Source organism: Metopolophium dirhodum, chromosome 1 (genome assembly GCF_019925205.1).
Source record: "Metopolophium dirhodum isolate CAU chromosome 1, ASM1992520v1, whole genome shotgun sequence".
Taxonomy (NCBI): Eukaryota; Metazoa; Arthropoda; class Insecta; order Hemiptera; family Aphididae; genus Metopolophium; species Metopolophium dirhodum.
In genome coordinates, this window is record NC_083560.1 from 66,862,883 (window position 1) to 66,888,534 (window position 25,652).

General features: G+C 26.7%; 1 protein-coding gene and 1 pseudogene across 1 annotated transcript; one reads left to right on the forward strand and one right to left on the reverse strand.

Moving 5' to 3' along the window:
* Nucleotides 1–2,209: 2,209 nt before the first annotated feature.
* On the reverse strand, nucleotides 2,210–23,877 carry LOC132937124 (AT-rich interactive domain-containing protein 4B-like). The gene is made up of 20 exons (XM_061003953.1): nucleotides 23,825–23,877; nucleotides 21,764–21,877; nucleotides 21,624–21,686; nucleotides 21,449–21,542; nucleotides 21,203–21,389; nucleotides 20,900–21,088; nucleotides 19,085–19,164; nucleotides 18,901–19,022; nucleotides 18,597–18,734; nucleotides 16,815–16,933; nucleotides 13,888–14,617; nucleotides 13,365–13,597; nucleotides 13,178–13,277; nucleotides 10,888–11,064; nucleotides 9,534–9,693; nucleotides 6,236–8,747; nucleotides 5,370–5,500; nucleotides 5,203–5,313; nucleotides 4,131–4,220; nucleotides 2,210–2,748 (listed from the first exon to the last, which is right to left on the reverse strand). The coding sequence occupies exons 1-20, from the start codon at nucleotides 23,861–23,863 to the stop codon at nucleotides 2,537–2,539; spliced, it is 5,601 nt and encodes a 1,866-aa protein (XP_060859936.1). The 5' UTR covers nucleotides 23,864–23,877; the 3' UTR covers nucleotides 2,210–2,536.
* Nucleotides 19,545–20,352, forward strand: LOC132936040 (uncharacterized; annotated as a pseudogene).
* Nucleotides 23,878–25,652: the final 1,775 nt, after the last annotated feature.

The window sequence follows — 25,652 nt, forward strand, 5'->3', positions numbered from 1 at the left end:
GGTCAGACGACAAGGTCAGCCGCACGCACTTACCATAAATCAGTAACCTATAAACTATGGCCCATGAGCCAAATAACTGGCCACTGCTATTTTTGCAACCAAAAGGCTACTATTCAATATTCATATTAATTCGATTATCTATTAATGCAGTATAATAAATTAATAACTAATAAGCATATTATAGGATGAATAAACAACAGGTATACGTTTTTTTTAAGTTCAAGAAAAATACACTTTATACCTACCCTATGGCCTATACCTGTATTATGGAGTGCTACAACGCTATCGTTAAAATCTTGAACTTATTTATTAAATGCATTGCATTTCTATTTTCCTTATAAATATTATTTTAATATAAAACCATGAAAATGTAAATGCAATAAATTTTATAATTTATTTTTTTGGACCGAAAAGTGTTTTAAATTTTTAAATGTTCCACAAGTAAAAGAGTTTGGAAAACTTTGCGGCATAGATGACCTTAAGAGGACATAGAAAACGTTTTTATTGTCTCCGTCTTACTCACGTAACCATCTTACCCAAAATATATGTTCTATTGTTCCATAAAATTGTGTGAATTATGAAAAAGGTAAAATGTGCACAATTGTACATTGCCGTTTATTTCCGTTAAAACAATTCTATATTCAATATTATTATTTCTGACTTAATTGAAGGAGAAGAAGAATTTATTTAATGAACTTATTTAGGCTCGTTGATCAGTCAATCAGTTCGATTACAATATAGTTATAGATCACAATGGTAGATATCATTATTCTGTATCAAATTACATAAGTTACCAAATAGTATGGCGTGTGGCACTGTGGCATGTCATAAACCTATTATTCTCTAGTATAGTGCTTCTCAAATTGTTTTGTCATGAGGCTCCCTAAATTGAATGTTAAGCTGTCAAGGCCAATAATCAAAATTATTCATTGTTTTTTCTAAATAAGGTATGTACTAAAATTACATGTACTATTTCACACAGATGAATTATTAAAATGTATAGTAAATTACTGTTTTAATATACTCTTGAAAAATTTTAATAATAGCATTAAAATTTAATTCTTCAAACTTTTTTCATAAACGTTTAGTCTAAAAAAAATAAGCACTGATCTACGATTACCATATAAATCTATCAATCATTTAGTATATAGATATGTTTCTATACCCAGGATCTCGGTTAATATATAATAATATGTAAGTAATAGCATTGATTTTATAATATACTATAAAAACTATGAATACTATAATATATTATAAGATCAATGGTGATAGGTACAACTGAGTAATAAATGCTTATAAAAAGGTATTCAAAATATATGCATTTTGGTAACACAGGTAATATGAATACTAGTAATAACCTCAATATCAACATATTATGAATTGTATTCAAAATCCATATATTAATTAATAATTAATAATTATTATTTGTTAATTGTAACACTTCGAAAGCATTATGTTTGGTAATTTAGTGAATTAACTCTTACATTTTACAATTTTTTTTTTGTAATAGGAAATTTAAACATGACAGTATTTAATAATATTAATAAATATATTTTAGAAAAAGGAAACATTTAAATACTTGCACACAAATAATTTAGAACATAAATGTCACTAACATAATATAACATTTTGAATTTTATTCCTTAAATCATAATATATTTTCAATTTTCTATGGATTTAATGTACAATAGTGTTCGATTATCGGCCTCCATAGGACATATAGTGCTCCCAATGGTGATGACTGATGGTAGTAAAAATGTTTAATCAAGTTTTCGAACAAGTGATGACACCTTATCAATACACATTGCAATAAGCTATACAACACCTATGGCAACCAATAAAAAAAAAATAAAAATAATAATACTCATTTCTACTATTAGTTATTACTATTATAATCTGCAAAAAAAAAAGGCTCTAAAAGTTGTGATATCATTTTATAGGTAGCTTGGTGACTTTATTATCATACTTGATTACACTACCTATTTCCATGATAATAGGCTATATTATTATAATGTATTCATTATGCTATACTATTTTTAAAATTTTGACTTATGTAGCTAAGTTAAGTTCAATTTTTTAGCATGTTATTTTACCATAAATTATAAGTAGTTCAAAGTTTCAGCTACCTATAAAAATATATCACAAGGAGTTACTTAAATAGACAACAGTTTTAAGAACCATTGATATGATGATTATACATTTAAATTTAAATAATTTCAAAATGTTTAGCAATTATAAAAACATAATAATATGGTACTTAGGTAATTCTTGTTTAAACAATGTAAAAAAAAATTAGGGGGTATAATAGCATATTAATATATTATACTATATAGTACTAGACTACAATCAAACAACTCATTGAATAGAAAATAGTTAAATAGTAATAATAATAGAGAAACACTTAATTTAAAAATAGTAAAGTGATTAAACACTATTTAGTATTTAGAGCTAAGTGATAAAGAACAAGCCACATTGAACTAATACTAAATAGGTAACATTAAATATTGTAAATTAAAAAGTAAAAGTAAACTATATTTTATTTAGATGTGCTGGACCCATTAGCCGCTTGAGATAGATCCATAGCAGCAACTTTGGCAGCTTTGGCCTTTTCTCTCTTTTTTTTCTTGATTTTTTTTTTATTTTTCTGAACCTTATCCATGCCAGCTTTAGCTGTTGCATACTGTTTCCTAATTTTATTCATATTGGCTATAATCAACGCCTGCCGTTGCTGAGAATTCATTTCTGGAGCTAAAATATTTTAATTTCATGTTGATGTAATGAAAAATTATAATTATTATAAAATATTATTTGTTTAAAAGATAATAATATTGTATATGTAATCAGGGGTGGATTTAGGTATGTGATGGTGGATTGAGGGCAGAATATATTGTGAGGGCCCAAAATAATTAATAATAACAGGACCTTTTTTGTTATCTAATATATAAAATTTTCTTGTCACAATGTTAGTTACCATACTCCTCTGAAACGCCTTGACCGATTTTTATGAAATTTTATATGCATATTCAGTAGGTCTGAGAATCGGCTACTATCTATTTTCCATACCCCTAAGTGATAAGGGTTGTCCAGAAAAAAATAAAAATAAAAATAATAATAGTGTAGTATAATATATTGGTTGCTATTAGTTAATCGGGCATGTTTGTTGATTTGTATTATTTTTTTTTGTTAATTTATATATAAAAATGAATGTTTGTGTGTAGATTAAACCTCTGGGAAGTATATAGGCTAATTTAAAAAGGATTAAATTTGGGTTTTTTTATTCATCGGATTTTAGTACGGTTAGGTTAGGTTAGGACTTTGTATTAATTGATTATATTAATCCACCGTAGGTGGAATTAAGTAAAAACGACAAACTTGGTATAACTTTGATACTTTAGAGTTAAATCATACACTTATGTACAAACAGCACGGGGTCCGCGATCTACCGCAGGTAGACTGCCTACCTGATAATATACTGCTGCGAATCAGAATTTTTATTCCGGGCAACAGAAAAGTTAAGATAAATCTAGAACATCATACACCGAATATTAAATAACGCATTGAACAAAGTTTGAATCATATACAGTTTGTACATTTAACGGGTAACGAAGTGCACGGGATCAGCTAGTTATAATATAACATTCAATAATTTCGATTATATGCTTATTTAATTTACTTGGTAAAAAATATATTAGTGAGTATGTGAAACTGGAATTATAATAATAAAATGTAATATTAAATTATATGATTAAAATTAAATTACTGGTACAAATATGATGTTTTATTGCTAGTTCAGTGGAACGCATATTACATACATTCATTCAATTATACGTAAAATACAAAAATAACTATTTTCTTTTTAATGAAAATTTAATTGTAAATAGAAAAATAAAGTTCCATTATATATAAGTATACATTTTTTAAATATAAGAATTGTTTTTTTTTTTTTGTATTTATCATTAAATAGTTACAAAAGTGTGGGGACCTTAGCTCACTCAACCATCCCTCCCCCTAAATCCAGCCGTGCTTGTAATATACTTAGATTTTATTTTATTTAATCAATGATAATACTATCAATCAAACACATTATCATAAATTGTACAAAAAGGGGAAAAAAATTTAACTTTACTTACTGTAAACAAACATTGGCTTTCCATCTATTATAGGCGGTTGCGGAATATCTTTCCACACATATCTTTCAACGGGTTTTTCAACAGGACTTGCTATATAATATTTTTCTTTTAATACGGATTATGATTAAATGATGTAACAAGAAGCCCTGACAAATTAAATTACTTTTGTTCTTATCAATATTTAAGAATTTCTTTTTCCATATTATAATATTTGACTCATGCGCTACATATATAGTATAACATTTTTATTTTATTACTGAAAATAAAAATTTTAAATCTGATTAAATTTTTATTGAAAACTTTAAAATAGCCAATTTGTTAACCTGGTTTTTAGAAAATCTTTAATTATAAAAACATTTATTGAAGTCAAGTGGTTTATTATTTATGATTTTATAAAATGATAAATTTTTTTGAAGATTTATTTATTTGAAAAGTAATAACTTTTTTAATTAAAAATTTTTTTATGACTGGATCAACTTTGCTTAACAAAAAATAAGATTGTAAAATATTGTAAAATTGTAAAAAATAACCTTCATGACTTAAATAAATGATTTTTCTATCAACATTTTTCTAAAAGCCAGATTTATAAATTGGTTATTTTTAATTTTTCAATAAAAATTTATACCAGATTTAAAATTTTTTATTTTCAGTATTAAAAAATTTAAAAATGTTATAGGCACCATAAGTGTTACGCAAACATTTGTAAATTATATAATATATTATATTTATTTATTTTTTATTTTTTACTAAGATATGTACAATCTGTACTATATAGCATAATTAGTGTATGTAGTTTGTGGTGGCAGAATAAAAATATAATGAATATAGGAATAAGAAGCCACCCATTAGTGACACTTGACTGGAAGTTGTATGTATTATATAAAAAAAAATTAAAGTTATCGATTTGAATATAAGTAATATTATTTGTCAGGACGTATAATTACTTAAAGATAGCATCACTCAATACAGGATAGACAAAAATAGTTGATAACATATTAAAAATAGACTGGGGTAAATTATTAGTCCATCTGCATGGTCAAATAAAAAAATTCTTATTTTGAAAACTAACTACCTAAAGATATAGGAGGAGTAGTAGTAGTAGAAAATTTACTGCGCTTCGATGGGTTTTCATGACTGCTAATTCTGCGCTTGGATTGAAGTTTTTCTGGTGGCGTTACTAATTCTGTGAATACATTGAATAATAATATTATACATTTTTTTGATTTTTACACTTCTTACTCTCAACTATTGTCTCTGGTACTCTTTCAAGTGGTTCTGTAACTAATGGTTCATTTACATTTATACCAAGTTTCCTGCCAGAAATCTCAGCTAAGAACTGTAAATGATGTTGATCAAGTATTGCTCCATCTCTATAGTTTTGATAAAAATAAAACATTAATAATGAAATCACAAATCACAATAAAAAATAGGACCCACTAAACAAGCTCAACTATGAAATACTAAATTAAACTATGAAATGTATATAATGATACAGTTTTCAGTTACGATACTCTAATATTTTTTAATTGTTTAAAGACGTCTTAAGTAATCAAATGATTGAAAAACTATAAAATTATGAGACTGAATAAATTGACTTAAGAGGATATTGTATTATTGTACCTCCACATGTGTTGTATCTGTCTCAATATATAACTTACAAATATTTAATTTAGGTCGTTCAAATGTTGTGTTGTTAGTTTAAATAAAGAGTGAATAGACGTATTATTAAAATTAAAGTGTAATATTATACGTGTGCTAGGGTTGATATTTTTACAATACTTTAATTTTCAAATGAGTTATAAGTGTATCAAGTATATAAAGCAGTGGTTTTAAACTGGTGTGCTGTGTGGTGTAACAGTAAAATTTGTTAAAATCTGGAAGCAATTGGAGTTTTGTGTATTTAACTTTAAATGAGTATCATAAAAATAAAAGAGAGAATACAGATAATGTTCTTAGCTTTACTCTAATATTAAAGCTAACAACATCAAATTGTAACCGCTGAACACAAACATTTCATGTTATCCAATTGTAATATGGAGTCAACAGTATTAGATTATGACGTCCTCCTAAATCTATATTATATTCTACTAATACAATAAAGTTACCTCAGAAGAATATTAGTATATTCTTCCATTTCTGCTTCTGTAGCACCCATCAATGTAATCATTGGTCTGCAAAAAGATTGATTCATGGCATACATAGCTGAAGCAGCTTCTCTTTCTTCATAGAGTGCTTGAAGATTTCTTTTTCTTTGCTCTTGATCATATTGCTCATCTGACGTACCAGTTGGACTACCTGGTATTGTTTCTTCACAAAATAGTACACTATTTACATCAGATTCAGGATTATAAAAACTTTTACTAGTACTAGGCAAAGAGTTTTCATAAAAACTTTTTTTGCTAGTACTTGGAACATTATGATCATAGAAATAATTGCTACTGCAACTTGGAATATTGGGATCAAAATAACTACTTTTTGCAGAGACGTTTGTATCAAAAGTAACACTTTTGACAACTTGAGTAGCTTCAAAGAAACTATTTTTGGCATCATAACTAGTGTTAGTTTCATAGAAACTATCTTTGATTGTACCTGGTTGATGTATTGACTCAAAGAAACCTTTACTAGTACTAGGCTTATGAATGTCATATTCTGAAGCTTTACAACTGTACTCTATAACTAAAGCGTTATTGAGAGTATCTTCATCTACTATTTCTTCTCTACATTGCAATTCGGGCAGCACTATAATTTTTTCTTTCTCATACTTATCTTTGCAATTTTGGACTTTAAAGTCGCATTTATTTGGGTTATTATTATTCAAAGGTTCATTGATGAGGTTAGTTACAGATTCAATGATTTCTCTATTTTTAATTGTTGGTAATTTTGAATATGAATCAAACCCAGATTTTGTACTGTCATCAATATTATCCATATTAAGTCCATTTTGACTCAAATGGTTTTCAAAATTTGAATACATTTGGAAACTTTGAATAAGAGCAGTTTGAATGCTTTCATTACAGGATGAAGTACTTTCATCATCTGTATCTTTTGGTGTACTGATATCTTTTTTTAATTGAGATGAACTTTTCCAGTCAAATTCAATATTAGTATGTATACTTGGTGGTAATGGTGGTAGGCATTGTGCTTCTATGTTTTTGTCAATTTGTCCATTGGAAGAATTATGTTCTTCGCTAATCACAAGATCATAATCCATTTGATAGTCAGTTTCTTTATTATCATTTTCAGCTATAACTAGTTTCGATTCATCATCATCTTCATCATCATCATCATCTTCTTCAATGATCATACCATTGAGTTCACTTTGCTCTGGCATGCTAAAAATGTTGGTAGGTGGTGATTCAGGAGGTTTCATACACAAATCCAAAACTTCATATTTTATATTAGGAACATTATCTTCATTCTGAAAATGTTGCTCAATTTCTTTTATATTTGATGTTGTATCATTTTCCAATTTTTGGGCTTCATAAGACTCATTGTCGGATTGATTTTTCATAATTGGATCTTTGATTTTATTCATAATGTTCAAATTTTCATTAACTTTTATTTTACCATTATTATCAGATGAATAAAAGCTATTGCTGTTAGGGACAAATGATATCATGGACCCATTTTGTTCAATTAGTTCCTCTTGTGCTGGAGAATAAAGAATTTTTGGTAGTTCATCAGATTTCTCAAAGTTAAATAATTTTGGAGAGTCATGTCCAATAGAACTACAGATTTTTTCTTCAGTGACAGAAGAAATTGTATTAAAATTGCATGATTTTGATTCTTTAAATTCATAAACATCATCTGTGATTGGTTCTTTAATTTTTGAAACTTCAATTTCTATTTGTTGATCTAATATGAATGATTCTGTATTTTGAATAATATCATTACTATTTATTGATGTTGGCATTAGTCCCTTCATTTCTGATCTTATTTTGTTAAGATCAAAATCGGTACCAGATACTTTAGATTCGTTAGATTTATCATCTAATGGAGAAGTGATGTAATCAGTTACTTTTTTTAATTGTTTTTCTTCTTCATTTTCAGAGGATGATGAGTAATAGACAATACTTGCAATTTTCGACATAGTTGAAATTGTCAATGGTTTTGATTTGATTCTGAATTCTTCATTCCCACCTTTTGAGGATTCAGACATATTATGTTCTAGATAATTTCTTTCAGATTTATCTCTAGGCAACAAATAATGATTTGGGGCAATTTTTGGTTCAATTTTTGCACCATTGTCAATTTTACTTTCGTTCTTTGCTTCTACATTTTCATTAACTTCATTTGGTTTTATAGAATCACTTGGTAGTTGCATCACAAAATTAAAATCAAATGCCGGTTCAAGAGTAACTGGTTCACAAACCTCAACTACTTCAGATTTAATGCTATTAACATTAAATACACATGACTTTGGTTTTCTTAGTGCACTTCGATGCATAAGTACTTCTTTACTGGGATATGTCTTCGGATATAGCGTCTTTTTCTGATCATAAGTGTCTACCGGTTCAGTTTTAATAATTATAACACCTGGTTCAGATTTTATGACTTTTTTCTTACTAGATTGTTTGGATGGTCCTACAGTGTATTCTTCTTCCGAATCGGAATTATCTATAATATAATTAATTAATAGAATTATTATACATAAATACATTATATTGTATATATTTTTTTTTAAATCCTATACTAAGGATTGCCATATGTCCATAATGAGTGAGCTGTGAATTATGAGAAACATCTTAATTTTAGGATAGGGGTTATGGAAATAATTTTTAAAATATAGACAAGCATCAGAGATCATCAAAGAATAAACCCCGGTGGGAAAGTGATTGATTGCCTGAGATTCAATAGGATGTCACCTAGGGAATATTATTGAGGAGGGATGATAATTTAAATTTGAAATATCATTATACTCAAACAAGCTGCTTATGAATAATTTCCCAAACTTTATTGGGGATTTTCGACGGAGTTTGGTCATTCATTTATTCAATATTGTATTATAAATGTATAGTAAGATATTTAATTTTACAGAACTTATTTGTACTAAGTTGTTTTATAAATTTATATTTCAAGATTAAATTATTAAAAGGATCGCTATCATTTTTAAATTTTTTTTTTCGATAGGTAATTAGTTATAGTGATTTTTTATTGTTATATTCAATTATATTATAAGGTTACACAGTAAAAACAAGTTACATTTTCATTAAAGTTTAATCAATTTAAATTGATTATAATTTATGTTTTTCATTTTATAGAAATATAATTGTGTATCTAAATATCAAATGGATGGTAAAAGCAATCACTGTTATCCTCAATAGTTGCATAGTGTTTGTTTACTCTAATTCAACATATTTATGTATTTTTATAATTATAAATTAGCAATAATATTTTACATACCAATATCGAATAATGGACGATCGGTCAAAGTACATGATCTAGTAGGTCGAGCACTGCTAAAAGGTGATTTTTTAATATTTAAATTTGATGGGAGTGGAGTAACTGATCTTTTGGTTCTACTAGTTGTTGATGGTACCTTCTTTGGATCCACATTTTTTTGCTAAAAAATTATTAATATTATTAGATATTGGTAGGATTTATGCTATTTTTCTTACTGTTATAAATAATATAATAAAATAAACTAAGTGTCTACCTAACCCAATACCAATTCTAAAATCTTGAGTTAATAATTAAAAATAGTTGTTCCTCAAAATTGTATTGGAAATATTAAAACTTTAAGCTAGTACCACTCATATGGATATATTGATAGTCATCATAATTTTTAAAAATGATTTACCTTTTTTTTTTATTAGATAAAATAGAGTATTTACAATCTGTAATATTTATAATTTATATACAATTCAATAAGTCAATTTGATAGCTAATATAAGGTACATAACATGAAATGGCATGCGGAGGGAGGCTCACCAGTGTGGATACTCTTTAACATGGGGTAGTTTTTTTTTTAATTAATACAGGTCAGGATTCCGGAGGTCTCAGCACCAGTGTCCTTTTAATCAACCTGGGGAATTATAATTATTTACCTACTTATATATATATATAAAAAAAAAAAAACCATTATATTATTTGGATTAAATATTAAAAATATACCTACTAAATAAAGTAAATTATATATTGTACTCAAAGTTTAAAACTATACAATACATTATTAAAATTGGGTAATTATTTTTAAAAGGTACTTTATACACATCAAACGTTTAACATATTATTGAATTAATGTACATACTATTTAATAGAAATAAAAAAGAACTATTATTGCATTGGCAAACAGTTTAATGGACAATTAATCTATCAAGAATTATGGATTGTCTTGTAATGTATGTAATATGCAACATAACATATATCAACAAAATAATATTTTTAAATGTATTTAATTATGATCATTCTTTTTTTCATAAATAAATGTTGTATAGTATTTTCTTAACTTCTTACAACTGTGTATATGACTAATCATAAATTATAAAATAATAAAAATAATAAAAATAATTTTCATTGTACAAAACAGTATGCAATTACAGATGTTACTAATCTATAGAATACATAATTCTATAAATATAAATATATTAAGTTAAACATAATATTCATAATGACTTAATAGTAATTTAAAAGTAATTATCTTAATATAACTTTTTAATATTAAACCCAAAACCAAAAAAACCAAATATAAAAATTTAAATTAAATATTTTACTTTAACCATTTTCTATACAATCTTTTTACAACTATTATACATACTTCTGGAGGACTACTTTTTGAAAAATCTACAGCATTATCTACTTCAGGTCCTGGTTCTGGATCCTTAGTTTTATAAGCAATACGCATTACATCTATCCATTCATCATAACGTGAATTCCATCCTTTATAATGTACGTAATATTTCATTACTCCTTCAATATCACACACATTAATAACCTAAAAATGTATAGTATTTAATTAATTTGATTATGATAAATAATACAATTTTTAACATATTACATAATATGAAAGTATTTAGGTCATGGGATGATAATTCTCAAATTTAACCCAAATTATATACAAATAGATCATTTTGGAGATTACTAAAATAAGAACTGTAATCAATAAAAACAGTTTAAATCCAAAAAAAAAAATCTTTACCTAACTATTATGTAACTTTTTTTAAACTATTTTATAAAAGCACAAATTTATTTATCTGTATATATAAAAATGAATTCCCACTTCCCTTGAGAACGCCTTTACTGATTTCTTTTCTGTTGTGTGGAAAAGGTTTGTATGAAAGACAATTTTAGGAAAACCCACCGGGAAAGTAGGGATCTGGATGTCAAAAATACAACAGTAACGCCATTTGGCAGCACAAAAAGAAACTAAATAATAATATATTTTTGTTTATTGTAAGATTGCTATTAAGTATGAATTATGATTGCATATAATTTTAGACTTGTTAAAACCATATAACTAAGTAAAAATGGTATTCCTATCCAAAATTTACAACCATTCTTCGTAAACCAACACGCCATATACATCATAAACGTGTTAATAAAATATTTGTAATTGCATATGCACCTCGAAGAGTCTGCAATCCACCACAGATGTATTGCCTACCTAAAAATATACTGCTCACATAATCACAAACGCGTCTCACGGGCAACACCGTGTGGAATGGCTATAATACAATACAGTCAACTCGCGATATAACGAAATTCGATATAACGAAATTCGATATAACGAAAATCTTGATATAACGAATAAAACTACCGGTCCCTTGAAAATATCGCGGTATAACGAACAAATGTAATGTATTTTGGTCCCCTCGATGTAGCGAAGCGTTTTTGATCAAAACTCTCGCGATGTAACGAATTTTTATAAATTTGGAGCTTTCTATTACGAATTTTTAATTTTAATTAAGATAAGATACATGTCTCTAGTGTATAACTCTATGAAAAATATATAAAAATAAGTATGTTGCTATTACCACATAATAGATTACGAAGTTTTTCTGATGATTATCATGCGATAGTACACTCAAGTACAGTATCGCAATTAAGATAAGACTTATGTCGATTAGTGGCTCTACGCAAAATGTACGTAACATACTATGTAACATATCGGTACCGTTTTATATTGACGACAATGTGTTTTCTAGCATTTTAAATCTGGACAATACTATTGATAAGGTAAACTCAAGCAGTTGCAAACAATCAAAAATATCTGATTTTTTTAAAAAATAAATGCACACATGTATAGCGATTTATTATATGTACATATTATTATTATAGCATATTTTTATTAGAAATATTATTACATACATTTATATTGAAATTAAACAATAAATATGTATATACTTATATGACTCATATATTTTATACATATGTATACGAATAATACAATTTTGAATTTTTATTTTTATTCTCGTTATAACGAATTCAATTGGTATATTCTCTTGATATAACGAATTTCGATGTAACGAACTTTCGATATAACAAATTTTTTTCTCGGTCCCTTGAAATTCGTTATATTGCGAGTTGACTGTATAATCAAACGTGTCCTGACTCATTGACTGATCAACTTAGAGCCTAAATAATAGTAGCATGAGGTTTGCAATTTTCACAACACCTTTGTACCACTATGTGAGTTAGAACTAAGAAAACATCTTCCAAAATTCACATTTTATAAAGTGGTGCTTGCTAAGTATTTTGATGATCGATAAAAAGTTTTAAGCTTACCAAACACGGAATATTAAATAATGAATTAAACAAAGTTTGAATCATATACCTAGAGTTGGCACATTTAACGGGCAACAAAGTGCACGGGATTAGCTAGTTCATAATAATTATAAGTTATAGGTTAATGTATTAAATAATAACAAAATGTAATCAATATTTAATTAATTTCTTTGCCTAAATAGTTTATTTATAATGATTAAAAATAAGATTCATTCCTTTAGCTTGATTGTAATTTTGTGTATGATATAATATTATTGTAACCAGATAAATTCAAACTATTTATAAAACAAAATATATATTTTTTATGTATTGGAATAACTTACTTTTGCATCATAAGTTGTTGCTTGTTTATCTCCATAGTATACTACAAGATTATCTCCAACAATCACTGGTGAGTTTTTATCAAACGGTACATTTTTAATACTAAATTAACAAAAATATAACAACAGTATTAAATTATATGAAATACATAGATTTATAGTAAATTATTTTCATAGTTTATTAACATACATAGGTGTAGGAATTATATTGTTAAAGGCCGCTTTTTCCTCTTTATCGTTCTTTTTTTTTCTTAGAGTTTTCTTTTTTTCAGTTCTGTCTTCCTTTTTAATTTTAATTAGATTTTCTACAAGAAGTCCAGGCTGGGTAAGTTGTACCACAGAAGCACTGTCAGCAAGATCATTTAATACTGATACTCTCTTTGATTTAGTAGGTAAATCTTCTTTGGTTTTTGATCTTGTAAGCTAAAATAATAAAAGAAAACATTAATTTTTAAAAACCTATTTTATTAATAATAAATAGATATGTTAAGATTTTATTTTAAAAACCAAGCTACATTTATCAATTATACCATAAATATCTAGAAATTATTATAATGAAATCAAATATATTGAATTATTAAGTGAAGTAGAGTACTTTATTCATCTTCTTTCATAAATTGGAGTTAATGGAAATTGCATAATTTAGTTGTATAAATAAATAATCAAATTGAGTGATAAAAAGCATAAGATACAACATATTGAACAAATTTTACTTTTGGTACTTCTTCAACGAGTTTTCCTTTATTTGAAGCATCTTGCTGGGTATTGGAAGTTCCTCTCTTAGACTTTTTTAATGGAATCATTCCTTTCACAAAAGTTTTAATTTTTTCATTGAAAGCTCTAATTTTTCTGATACCTGATAACCCAGTATTTGCAGATTTAACTTTTACAACTTTTTCTTTGTTAGTAGTTTTTTGCACAGATTTTCCAAATAAATTTCTTGTAAATATTTTTTTTTCTATTTTTTTATCTTTAATGATTTGATCATCATCTACTGTATCAGAATTTTTCTCTTTTTTAACTTCTTTTTTTAAGATTTCTTTTATTTCTTTTTTAGTTTTAGAATTTCTAACTGGATCCTTTGTTTCTGTCAGATCTGGATCCCATTTCACTGATAGTTTATTACGTGATGTACTATTAGAAATATCTTCTTTTTTTTTATCACTTTTCTTTGAAGTTTCTTCATTGTTCTTTAGAAGTTTTGCTTCAGCTTTAATAGCTTTGGCTGTTTTTTTAACTACAGCAGAATCCTTATTTTTTTTATCGTTAAATTCATTTTTTGCACACTTATTTTTATCAGTCGCAGATGATGTACTAGGCAGAGCCTTATCAACATCCCTAATAAGGCTGCGACTAAATCTACTGCGCGATCTTACTCCCCTTGGATGACTCAACATTGTGCATCCAAGTTTTCGATAAAAATCCTCAAAACTATGTAAATATCTGTAAATGCAACACAAAAAAAATATTTAATATTTTTATTGTTGAAAAGAATAGGCAAATTTATAAAAATAAATTTAAATTGACATATATTTTTTTCTTATTTATTAATGCACAATACACTTGTTTTTGTTTACTACAACATGTGCATCAAATAATGGTGATTAAATAAGATATACATGTACATAAAAAAAAACCCGTCATATGAGAACAGCATACTGAGAAAAGACAAAAATATAAATAGGTAGGTCGTAGGTATCTCAGTTATGACACAATTTTATATCAAACAACAAAGTACCAATGTATTGAATTGAATTACACAATTTAATTCTCTAACTTATATACATACAATATACATAGTTATATTGTTAGATAAATGTATGGTTATAATACATTTAAGTAACATACATTTGATAATTTGATGTTTTAACAGCATTAGTTTATATTATGAGTTAAAATAAAATTTAATTTTGATTCTTTATGTAATTTTTAGGAAATGTAACTTAGTTATTTAAACTAATATTTAATAATTGGAGAAAATTAATTTAATATGAAAAACAAACTTTAATTTGTAATAATGTCAGGCAATTGAATCGGCAAGCTTAAGAAAATCTCGGTGGACTGCATAAAAATTGGACAGGTTGCCAAAAAATTGGGCTGTTATTATTTTTTGTCAAAAATAATCTAGTCTTTCTAGATAGTGGTATAATATAGAATGATATAAGCCCAAATTAATTGTTAATAACAATGAATGTGTCATAATTATCTAAAGACATAATAAAAATGTATATTTAAAGTATTTATATAAGCATGATGATATTATTTATAGGAACATTTTTATGAAAATGTTTAAGAAAATAAATACTATACTGATATTTAATAAAATTAAAAATGATGATTTATGTATTTTTTAATATTTAAGGGTCCCGACGCCAGTTTTTCAAATTTTCCATCATTCTATAAAATTTGAAAATTTAAGATGACACCTCAATTATAAGACTTTTGAACTTTTCCACTAATCTACTAACCGATATCTATTTAGGGAGGGTTGATAGGGTGTATTATATCGAAAAAAAAATGACTTTACGGAAATAACTCTCAAGCTTTGTAGAATTGTCGGATTTTGATGACTATTTTTTTATCTGAAAGAAAAACACTTCATACAGTTCGCATCGATCTCTGATTTTGTATTTTATTTCAAAAAATTGTAAAAAAATGCTTTTTATCTTGTATTTTTTTAGACATATTATAAAGTTTGAGAATAAGATATTGAAAAACAGAGATCGATGCGGGCTGTAGAATATTTCTCTCTAGCAATTAAAAAAAAATTAAGAAATTTGGATAATTCTACAAGGCGGTATCGTTATTCTCGCAGAGTGTATTTTTGAGGACAAAATGTCATCTGCACCAGGCGCCTTAACAATCAATATACTGGGATATAAAGAAGCTTATTAAACATTTTACTAAGAAGAGCAACATTGTAGATTTAGAATTAGAATTAAATTGAATTTTTTTATTTTAGCCTAGATAAATATAATTAACTAGCTGATCAATTTGTTATTTAATATTCGGTGTATCATGTTTAAAACTTATCTTAACTTTTCCATTGCCCGTATTAAAAATTCTGATTCGCAGCAATATATTATCAGATAGGAAATCTATTGTGCTGTTTGTACTGTATGATTTAACTCTTAAGTATCAAAGTTATATCAAGTTTGTCGTTTTTTACTTAATTCCGCCTATGGTACTAAAATCTGATGAGTAAAAAAAACCAAATATAATCCTTTTTAAAGTAGCCGATCTTCTTCCCTGAGATCAGAGATACACACAAACATTAACTTATATATATATTGACTAAAAAATAATAATACAAATCAATAAACATGTCCGATTAACCAATAGTAATCAATATATATAATACACTATTAATATTACTACATTTTTATTATTTAGTTTATTTTTTGCTGGACAGATGGCGCCACTGTTATACTTTTGACATCCAGATTTCCTACTTTTCCGACGGATTTCCCTAAAATTGTCTTTCATAAGACCTTGTCCTGACAATTACAAACACAACAAAAAAGAATCAGCCAAATCGGCCCAGCCGTTCTCAATTGATGAATTATTATACATTTTCCATACCATTTATATATATATATATATAGATTATAAATTATAGATTATAAATAAATAAACTTACTGTTGATAGCAATGTTTAACAGAAAAAAATGACTGTTGTTCATGTCCAGCTTTATTTGCAACAAACTTCCATAGTTTACTTTTATTTACTTTATTATAACCGCCACAATTATTGACAACCTAAAAGTAATTAATATCATTAATTTTTATTAGCCTAATAAGTAGATATAATTTATAAATACTATTTGAAAATTTGAATTAAATAAACCCAGAGAGTTAACTTAAATTACTTGTTTGTTTTTCAGAAGTAGGTGTAACATAGAAAAAGTATGTAGTTTCTTTTATAGTTATTGTTTAGTACACCTACCAACTATTTTTATAATTATCAAGAGTATTTTTAAGTATTATTAATTTATTCAAGCAACAACTAGTTGATACATAAATTAGCAGTGTTGGGAAGGAACGAAGCTCCTTTTATAGGAACGTTTTTTTTTAAAATACTGAAATGAGGAACGGGAAAGAGTTCCTATTTTTAAGGAACTTGAACAAAAATTTCAGTTCTTCAAGTTATGAAAAAAAAAAAAAAAATGTTATTTTTATAATAATATTTTCTAGAATATATTTAGTGTTGGTAATTTGGTATCACTTCGTCAGTCACTAACAGTGGCGTGCTGAACTCATTTTTAGTAAGGAACAAAAATGTATACAAGGTAACCACCCACCCACGCCATTAATATTTATAACAGCATTTCCAACTTGGCAAAAAAGTTTAAATAAAAATATGCATACATTTGTAACGATTTGTATAATCGGATATATTTCTACAATATACCTTGTCACCTAGGGGGCTAGGTATTTTGTGGCAGAGGCACAAAACTATCAACCAACCAACAATTTTGAAGGGTCAATTGGTTCAAAATAATACCTTTGACACACCACTTGTCACTAGTAAATATTAAATTATCATATAGTACAATATACCGTGATCCCAACATTTCCCAACATATTGTTCAATTGTTGTACCATCTCTATGTCCAATGTCCAATGACCTATAGCAGTATAGCACTGTATATAGCATGTGTGACATAGTGTGGTATATGTATATGTGTGATGTATGTATACACTGTACATTATACATGTATATGTATAATAAGCAATGAATATGATATATTATATATTTATATTTTATGCTCTATTTTATTATACTCTATAGAGTATAGACAGTGTTCATATTATATTGATTATCAAATAATAAAACAATTCTGAGTGAAGGAGTGAGTTTTTAGTCAAAATAATAAACTTCTTACTGGAGAAAGTTTTACCATAATTATTTGATGAAAATTTCAAGTTTACGCTATACAATTTTCGAATTTTAACAAATAAACCAAATCATTTTTGTTAAAAATCAGTGCTTCTTAGAAACATTTTTCCATCACTTTTTGTTAGTTTTGATAGTAAAAATTTAGTTTTTTTATAATGAATATAAAAATTAGCTGATTATTTCTGGTTTAAAAGTTGTCCGCAAGAAACACCATTGATAACTGCACAGATTGTAAAAAAAACGCGTTCCTATTTCACAACAGGAATGAGGAACAGGAACGAGTTTTTTTTATCAAAAGGAACTTTCCCAACACTGTAAAATAAATGGATTTATTTTTGCAAAAGATCTTAAATAAATAACATTGATGCAAATACAGTAAAAGAATTTAACATTTTTTGTGCAAAAATAATAGATTTTAATGCCCAATTTATATGTTAAATCACTACAACTGGCTATTTACTCCCCAATTATATCTTATAAAAAGTATATTATATTATAGTAGAACATTAATTAAACAAATACCTTAAAGAGCTTATATAAATCAACATCTTTCTCATTAATCACTGGAGCTTGATTAAGAGGAGTTCCACGGTCATCCATAAATTTAAATAACTGAGCGACAAAATGATCTTTTTCTTCAATTGATTCTTCATCAGAATTCTTAATAAAAAATATTGTATTAAACAAAACATATCAATAGTTAAAACATCAATAGTAAGATGTATATTTTTTAAATGAATTATCATTTTTACAATATTTTAAAACTAGCGGGAAATACATTAAAATAGTAATCCCACCAGTTATTTTTAACATAAAATAAACTTACATTGCCATTAAATACTTCACTATCCGGTGCAATACAAATTCTATTAACACCAAATAATAAATCTCTATCCCAGTGTGGTGGGAGTTCGTCTTTATCCAGAAAAAATACAGCTTTTTCGACGGCTATAAAAAACAACAATGATGATAAATTTGGATAGAATAATATGTACACAATCTAATATTACCAGTTTTAAGTGTAGGATTTTCCACTCTAGCACCAATTTCTTTTGTAAATTGAGTAGTTTCTTTTTTCGGTGCCGTATAGCTGTATTTATAAAATATGATAGTTAAAAGTTAAATAAACTAAGAAACTTTGGTACAGTGTCGTATGCTATCTACAGTCGATTTATTGGTGTAATTTAGCTAAAAGATATCTACACATTTCCCCATTCTAATTTTAGTACATTCACAACTGGTTACGATTGCATTTGTATATGCTTTGTCGTCTAGTATATGTTCGGTGCTTGATAAACACTGTTTGCATATTTGTATATTAGTGTTTATTTGAGTTATTTGGGTGATTTATACAGAAACATTATTTTTAACGATGAATCTTGTGTCAAATTTTTAAAAGAACGTGGGTTATAACTAAATTTAAATGTATGTACTAAATTAAATGCTGCAGGTGATGTGTGTGGTGGTGACATGAAAGAAACTTTAAACAATAGTTAAAAATAAGATCTAACCGGTCAATTAGTTAAAACCAAATACATGTTATGCCAAACACGAGGCTCTCAAAAATGGCAATCAATACCTACCCAAAATCCATTTTTTTCCTATGTAGATAAAAAATAAATAATGAAATAATTGAACTTGTTCAGTGCTGGGTAAATTAATTTAAAGTCACACAAATCAAAAAAATAACTGATAGAGATCATCATATACAGTCTCAAATTAGTTCATTCTATGTCGAGACGTTGTGGCACAAATGTGGAAAAATGGGTGGAAAAGGACGAAATAGACGAATCTATCTTAAAGGAAAATGTAAGTACAATAGAGGAAGACTACGTCTTGGAGATTATAAACATATTGATAATGATGATACTAATGGTAATACTACCGATACTTATGAAGATAATACTGACGAAGAAAATCAAAACTACAATATAAATTGGAATTATGGCAGTCGAGTAAAAGACCTTGGGTGTTTAGCATGTGCTGTTTGCGTGAAGATGGAATTTCGAAAAGCCGTTTTTTTGTAGTCAATAAGAGGGATAAAGAAACATTACTACCAATAATAATTCAAGAAATAGAACCAGGATCAACAGTTCATTCAAATGAGTGAAGAGCATACAGCACTTTAAAAAATCATGGTTTTTTTCATCTAACTGTTAACCTTAGTAAGAACTTCCTAAATCCACATACAGTTGCAGTTGTTTGCAGTGTTTGTCAAACACAAACAATTGAGTGTTTATGGAGACACGTAAAAATAAAATGTAATATAAGATCATGAGGTGCAACAAACTTACTCGAAAGGCAATTACAGAAAGAATGATGGTGTTCAATCCATCTGACCGAAGTCTTTGAAAGATTTTTAACACGTTGAATGCATACTGACACCATTTGACGTCATTTCGAGGATCATTCAGCAACGCGATTGACGACATTTGGCGTCTAATACACATTTAAAATAAATGGTTAAATATTCACGTGGTTGAGTGTTATTTTATTATTATTTAGCGTAGATAAAACACACGTTTTTAAATATGTATACGTACGTCGTTATGAGCAGTTTTTTTTATTTTTTTAAAAAATGTATTTTGTTTTTACTTTTATCATACTCACTGGGTGAAAACTGCAAAAAGACATACACAGTCAATGTGTTAAGAGACATAAAGATACATTAGAATAAGACGATTATAATTTAATTGACAACTGTAAAACTATAAGCTCCAATAAAAATGTTTAGGTAAGTTAAGAATAAATTTTTTTACGTAGATAGCATACAACACAAGTAGCCATTTTTTGTAGATAGCATAAAAAACTTTAGTAGTGCTTACTATTTTCCATCCTTAAATGAACGAACTAGGTAGTCTTCTGCAACATTAGTTTTGACTGAGGATTGTGAAGTGGGTGCAACTATCAAACCAGGAAACCAATTGTCTCTTACTTTTTTTTTGTCATTAGCTTCTACACATACTACTTTTCCAATATCTTTTTCCTCCATTGCTGAAGATTCTTCTTCACCACTTTCCATTTATTGTGCAAAACAATTAGTTAAAGTTAAAATTTAAATATGCAAGTAACTACTAAAACAATAACTGAAAACACAATAAAATATTTGTATGTATGTAAGCAATTACCCAGAACTTTTTTTATGTTTTCGACTTCTACGACCTTGCACAATAGTGGTTCTTACAGGTGTAACCCCAATATGTTCAGGGTGTGTAAGTGGAAGTTGATCCAGAGTAGCACTAGCAGCGAAATGTCTTCCACTTTTCAGACATAACGCTGTTCTCTTAAGACATGAAATGTCTCCATCATCAAATACTGCAAAAAAACCAAATTAAATCTATAACACATAAATATAATTATAGGAAAATACATACCAACAGTGTATAGACTACAATCTCGAATCTTTTGAATTGTTGCTCTAAGTAATTTTTTTTTCTTACTACTTTTTATTGTTACAGTAGCCCCCACCTTAATGTAATAAAAAGTATATTAATACATATTAGTAGTCAGGTTTAATATTTTTATTTTATATAGATTATAATTTATAACCTTTAATTGTCCTTTTACTGCATCATCCGTGACAAATGTTGATATCCCATTAGAATATTGAACCTTAACAGAAAAATATGCATTTAATAGTTTGATTGTATTAAAATAAAAAAAATTTAATGATAGAAAAATAAATGTACTTTGCATTTTACAGATTTTGATATTTTTTGGATTTTTGCTTCACAAAATGCCCCTTTGTACTTGGCACTTACATCTGTTCCAACAACAAGAAAAGGCGGTTCATCCAAATGCACCTATATTTTACAAATAAAATATTATTTTTTTATATTTAATAATAACAATGTAGTTTTGAAGCACATTAATAATATAAGTACTCTTAAATAGGTAGTTATAGAATTCAATAATTAACTGTATGCATGGAACAATTGTAAACTAAGACTAAAAACTAATAAATTCAATGAAACATGTAATATTAACTTAACTTTGTTGATACTATCATCTAATTAAATATTTAACATAACTCAACTCTAATTACAAGACTATAATATTCAGCGTTTCTTAAACTGTGTTCAGCAGAGATCACTTCAGGGTTCTGCAAAACTCTTATTAAAATTTAAACTTAGAAGTTCTGTTTGTCTGTTATTTAAAATATTTTTTGAATTAATTACTACATTATTAGAATTTTTATTGCAAATAATCTTTACATAAAATGACTATAACAACAAAGTGTGTTCTAATTGTTAAGCTGTAATAACTTATTGTTGAAAGCTAAATAAAAAATCTAAAAAGCTAAAAAAAAAAATAAAAAGTAGTGGTTCCACGATAAAAGTGGACATAACAAAGAGTTCCATGAAAAATAAAGTTCAAGAAATGCTGCTCTAGATAAAAATCATACTTTAAAATTTTATAAAAGGTCGATTCACTCTAATTTTTAAACTAACGGAGCTAAACCTGATCTGCTAAGCATAAAATTTGCTGTTACGCACTTGTAAGATGGAGACAACAAATGTCTGTGTAGCGTCCTCTCAATCACCTAGTGTGGAAAACTCTTAATACATTTTAAAAATAGAAATATGATTTTTTTTCTTTTAGACAGAATTCAAAATAAATTGTATCAAATTTTCTAATAACACTATGGTTGTATGTAAAAATGAGAAAAATGCCTTAAAAACCTAAAACTACAAAATAAAATTTTTTATTCTCTGATAATATATGAAATTAATTGTGTGCTTAGATAGCATTATTTTAAGGACATAAAAAAAAAACGCAATTTACATTGAAATTTGCTTCCTAGTAATTATGATTGGATATAATTGATCTACTGGCAATTTAATAAGTTTAAAATTTAAAAAAAAAGTTTAATATTATTTTAAATTTATATTCTTTTATATATATAATATTTTAGTATTATAAGTGATTTATAACTATTATAATATGCCTTGAAGAATTTTACAAATAGGTAACATAGGTCGCAAAACCTATGCCCGAAGATGATAATGTCAACAAGAACGTAATGAGCCAGTCAAATACACTGAATAAACCAAAAAAGAATATAATATATAAGACTTTGACTAGCACCATTGATTATAAATATTATAGATCGCTCACTGCGGCAAAAAATATGCTATGCTAAACCTACTAGCAAACCTGGTGTTATATCCAGAACTGACTAGGCAGCCAGGTTTTAAGATACACCATCCAGACAGTTCTAGATAATAACACCAGGTTTGCGTAGCGTATTTTGTGCCGCAGTGAGCGATCTATAGTAGTCATAATCAATGCTAGTACCAATCACTCCGCCTTAATTTTGTCCACTGACACACCTAATTTATAATAAATAATATATGATATTGCACTTGTACTGCCTAACTTCAACACTACAATATAAAATTAATGTAAAGGTTCTAAGAAAATGGGCTAATCATTAAAATTGAGTACTTAATTTAAATACATTTATACAATGATATTTCTCAGAATTATCAATTCTAGTTATTTCAATCTTATTGTTATAACTTATAATGAATTATGATTAAATAATATTAAATGTATGTGTAGTAATAAAGGATAGATTTTAACACTTTTTAATAATTTATGTATTTTCATTTGAAACCAACCAGAAGATATAATCTTGAGATATATAGTATCATATTTATTAAATATCTCCTATATAGTATAGATATATCTATGATCTAAGTAACATATATTTTAATAGTAAATATACGACCATACTACATACTGACTTCCATTTTAAGTGTTAATGGAATAACAAGTAGGTACATGTAGTAGACCTCGTTCATATGTCATCTTTTTCATTCTGAAATCAACCCATGAATAAAAACAACTAGGTTCATTTATTTACTTTTTATGCAGTAAGTGGAATCATTACCAAGTTGAACAACCAACAACTTAATAGTTGCTCCAGAATAAGTAAATATATTAAACTAAAGTTGCCATTCATATTTATATTTTATAATATCTTAAAATTCCTTCACTATAGAACATTTAAAAATATCAAAATAATATTATCAGTTGACATATTATTAACTTTCTAATCTCATCTAGTAGTATAAAAATATGTTTGTTCATAACATGAAGACTAGAATAAAGAGACCAAACTCGTACGGCTGCCCACATGAAAAGTGTACCGAAAATCAAAAATGAGTCGCACGATTAAACGGCCACAGGCTGCATTCTGTACGCAAGGGTTGCTACTTTAACCCGTGTAATATAAAAATTATTCATGTTTTCTTTTGCGTTTTTTGGAAAATATATGCATTATTTTGAACTATGACACTCTTTAGATTTTATAGGTTGTATGATTACGCATATACATGAACATACGTAACACATCTTCATTTCGGGACATAATCAGAAGCAGAGTTTGGTCACCTTATTCTAGTCTTCATGGTTCATATTAAGCATATAACCTTAAAACATTGGAAGTAAAATAATTTATGATGATATAGGTACTTTAACAAATAATTATTATATAGGTACATGATTCATATAATAAAATAAAATGTAAAATATTTTACGATTTTAACTCCATCATCGATGACAAGTAAAAATAAATACATATAAGTATTAATAGAGAATATTCTTTCAAATTCATTATTAATTATCATTCATAAGTATTCGGTAGTGTATAAATTCAACATATATTTCTAAACAAGAAAATTATTTAATAATCATACATAAAAAAATGTTGCCTAAACTAGTTAACCTTTAGTTAATGGCAACTCTAGCTCTTATAATATAATTATAATTGTAAATTTAAGCCAAATAAACTTACATTAATTAAATAAAACACTTAAGAATAAAAATATTAACACATTTAATATATTTGTTAGGATACCTATATAATATTGAACCGATTATTTTTAAATTATTAATATTTAAAAATAAATTTTTAATTATTTATCATATTTATTATTTTATTAAATAAGATGCAACAATAACGTCATAGAAAAATACTACAAAATTGTCTAATACAAATGTTTTAAGAATTACAAAGAACAACTGAAAATTTCCTTTAATACAATTCTTAATATTTACAACTAATGTAATTTTTAGATTCGGCTTAAACTTACAAAGTTCACTTTTTAACTTTTTCATGTTGTTTAGTTTATTAGTATTAAATTATGTATGGTAAAATAAATTGTACAAACCATTGTCAATGTGGGATTTTTCTTGTATATGTTGTAAAAATGGTTATTCCACTTAATTAGATTAATTTACAATATACTTTTTAATCTAAAAAAATACAATTACATAACATTAGTAGGTACATTATTTTACAACTTTATAAGTTTAAAGAGTTAAAATGTTTAAAATGTTTTAAATGTGGTATAATCATAGTTTTTATAATATACCTATGCTCTGCACAATGTATAGATAATAGTGTAACTGAGTGGCATGGTAGCCTCAGAAAATCTGAACACAGATATAGATATGGGATAGGAAATATGTGTAGTCTCTGTAGTATATTATTGAACTTGTAACAGGTATATGTAGGTAATTAGTCAGATTCAAAGTCTAGGTCATCGTTTTTCAACCTGTGGTATGCGG

What these genes read in the sequence shown, in the direction of transcription:
- LOC132937124 (XM_061003953.1), bottom strand. Translation starts at nt 23,863, where the DNA reads ATGTACCTACTTGTTATTCCATTAACACTTAAAATGGAA. An exon ending in TCATTTAAGGATGGAAAATA is followed by an intron (nt 19,165 to 20,899) that starts GTAAGCACTACT and finishes TTATAAATACAG; the next exon opens with CTATACGGCACCGAAAAAAG. An exon ending in GTTAAACATTGCTATCAACA is followed by an intron (nt 14,618 to 16,814) that starts GTAAGTTTATTT and finishes TTGCATTTACAG; the next exon opens with ATATTTACATAGTTTTGAGG.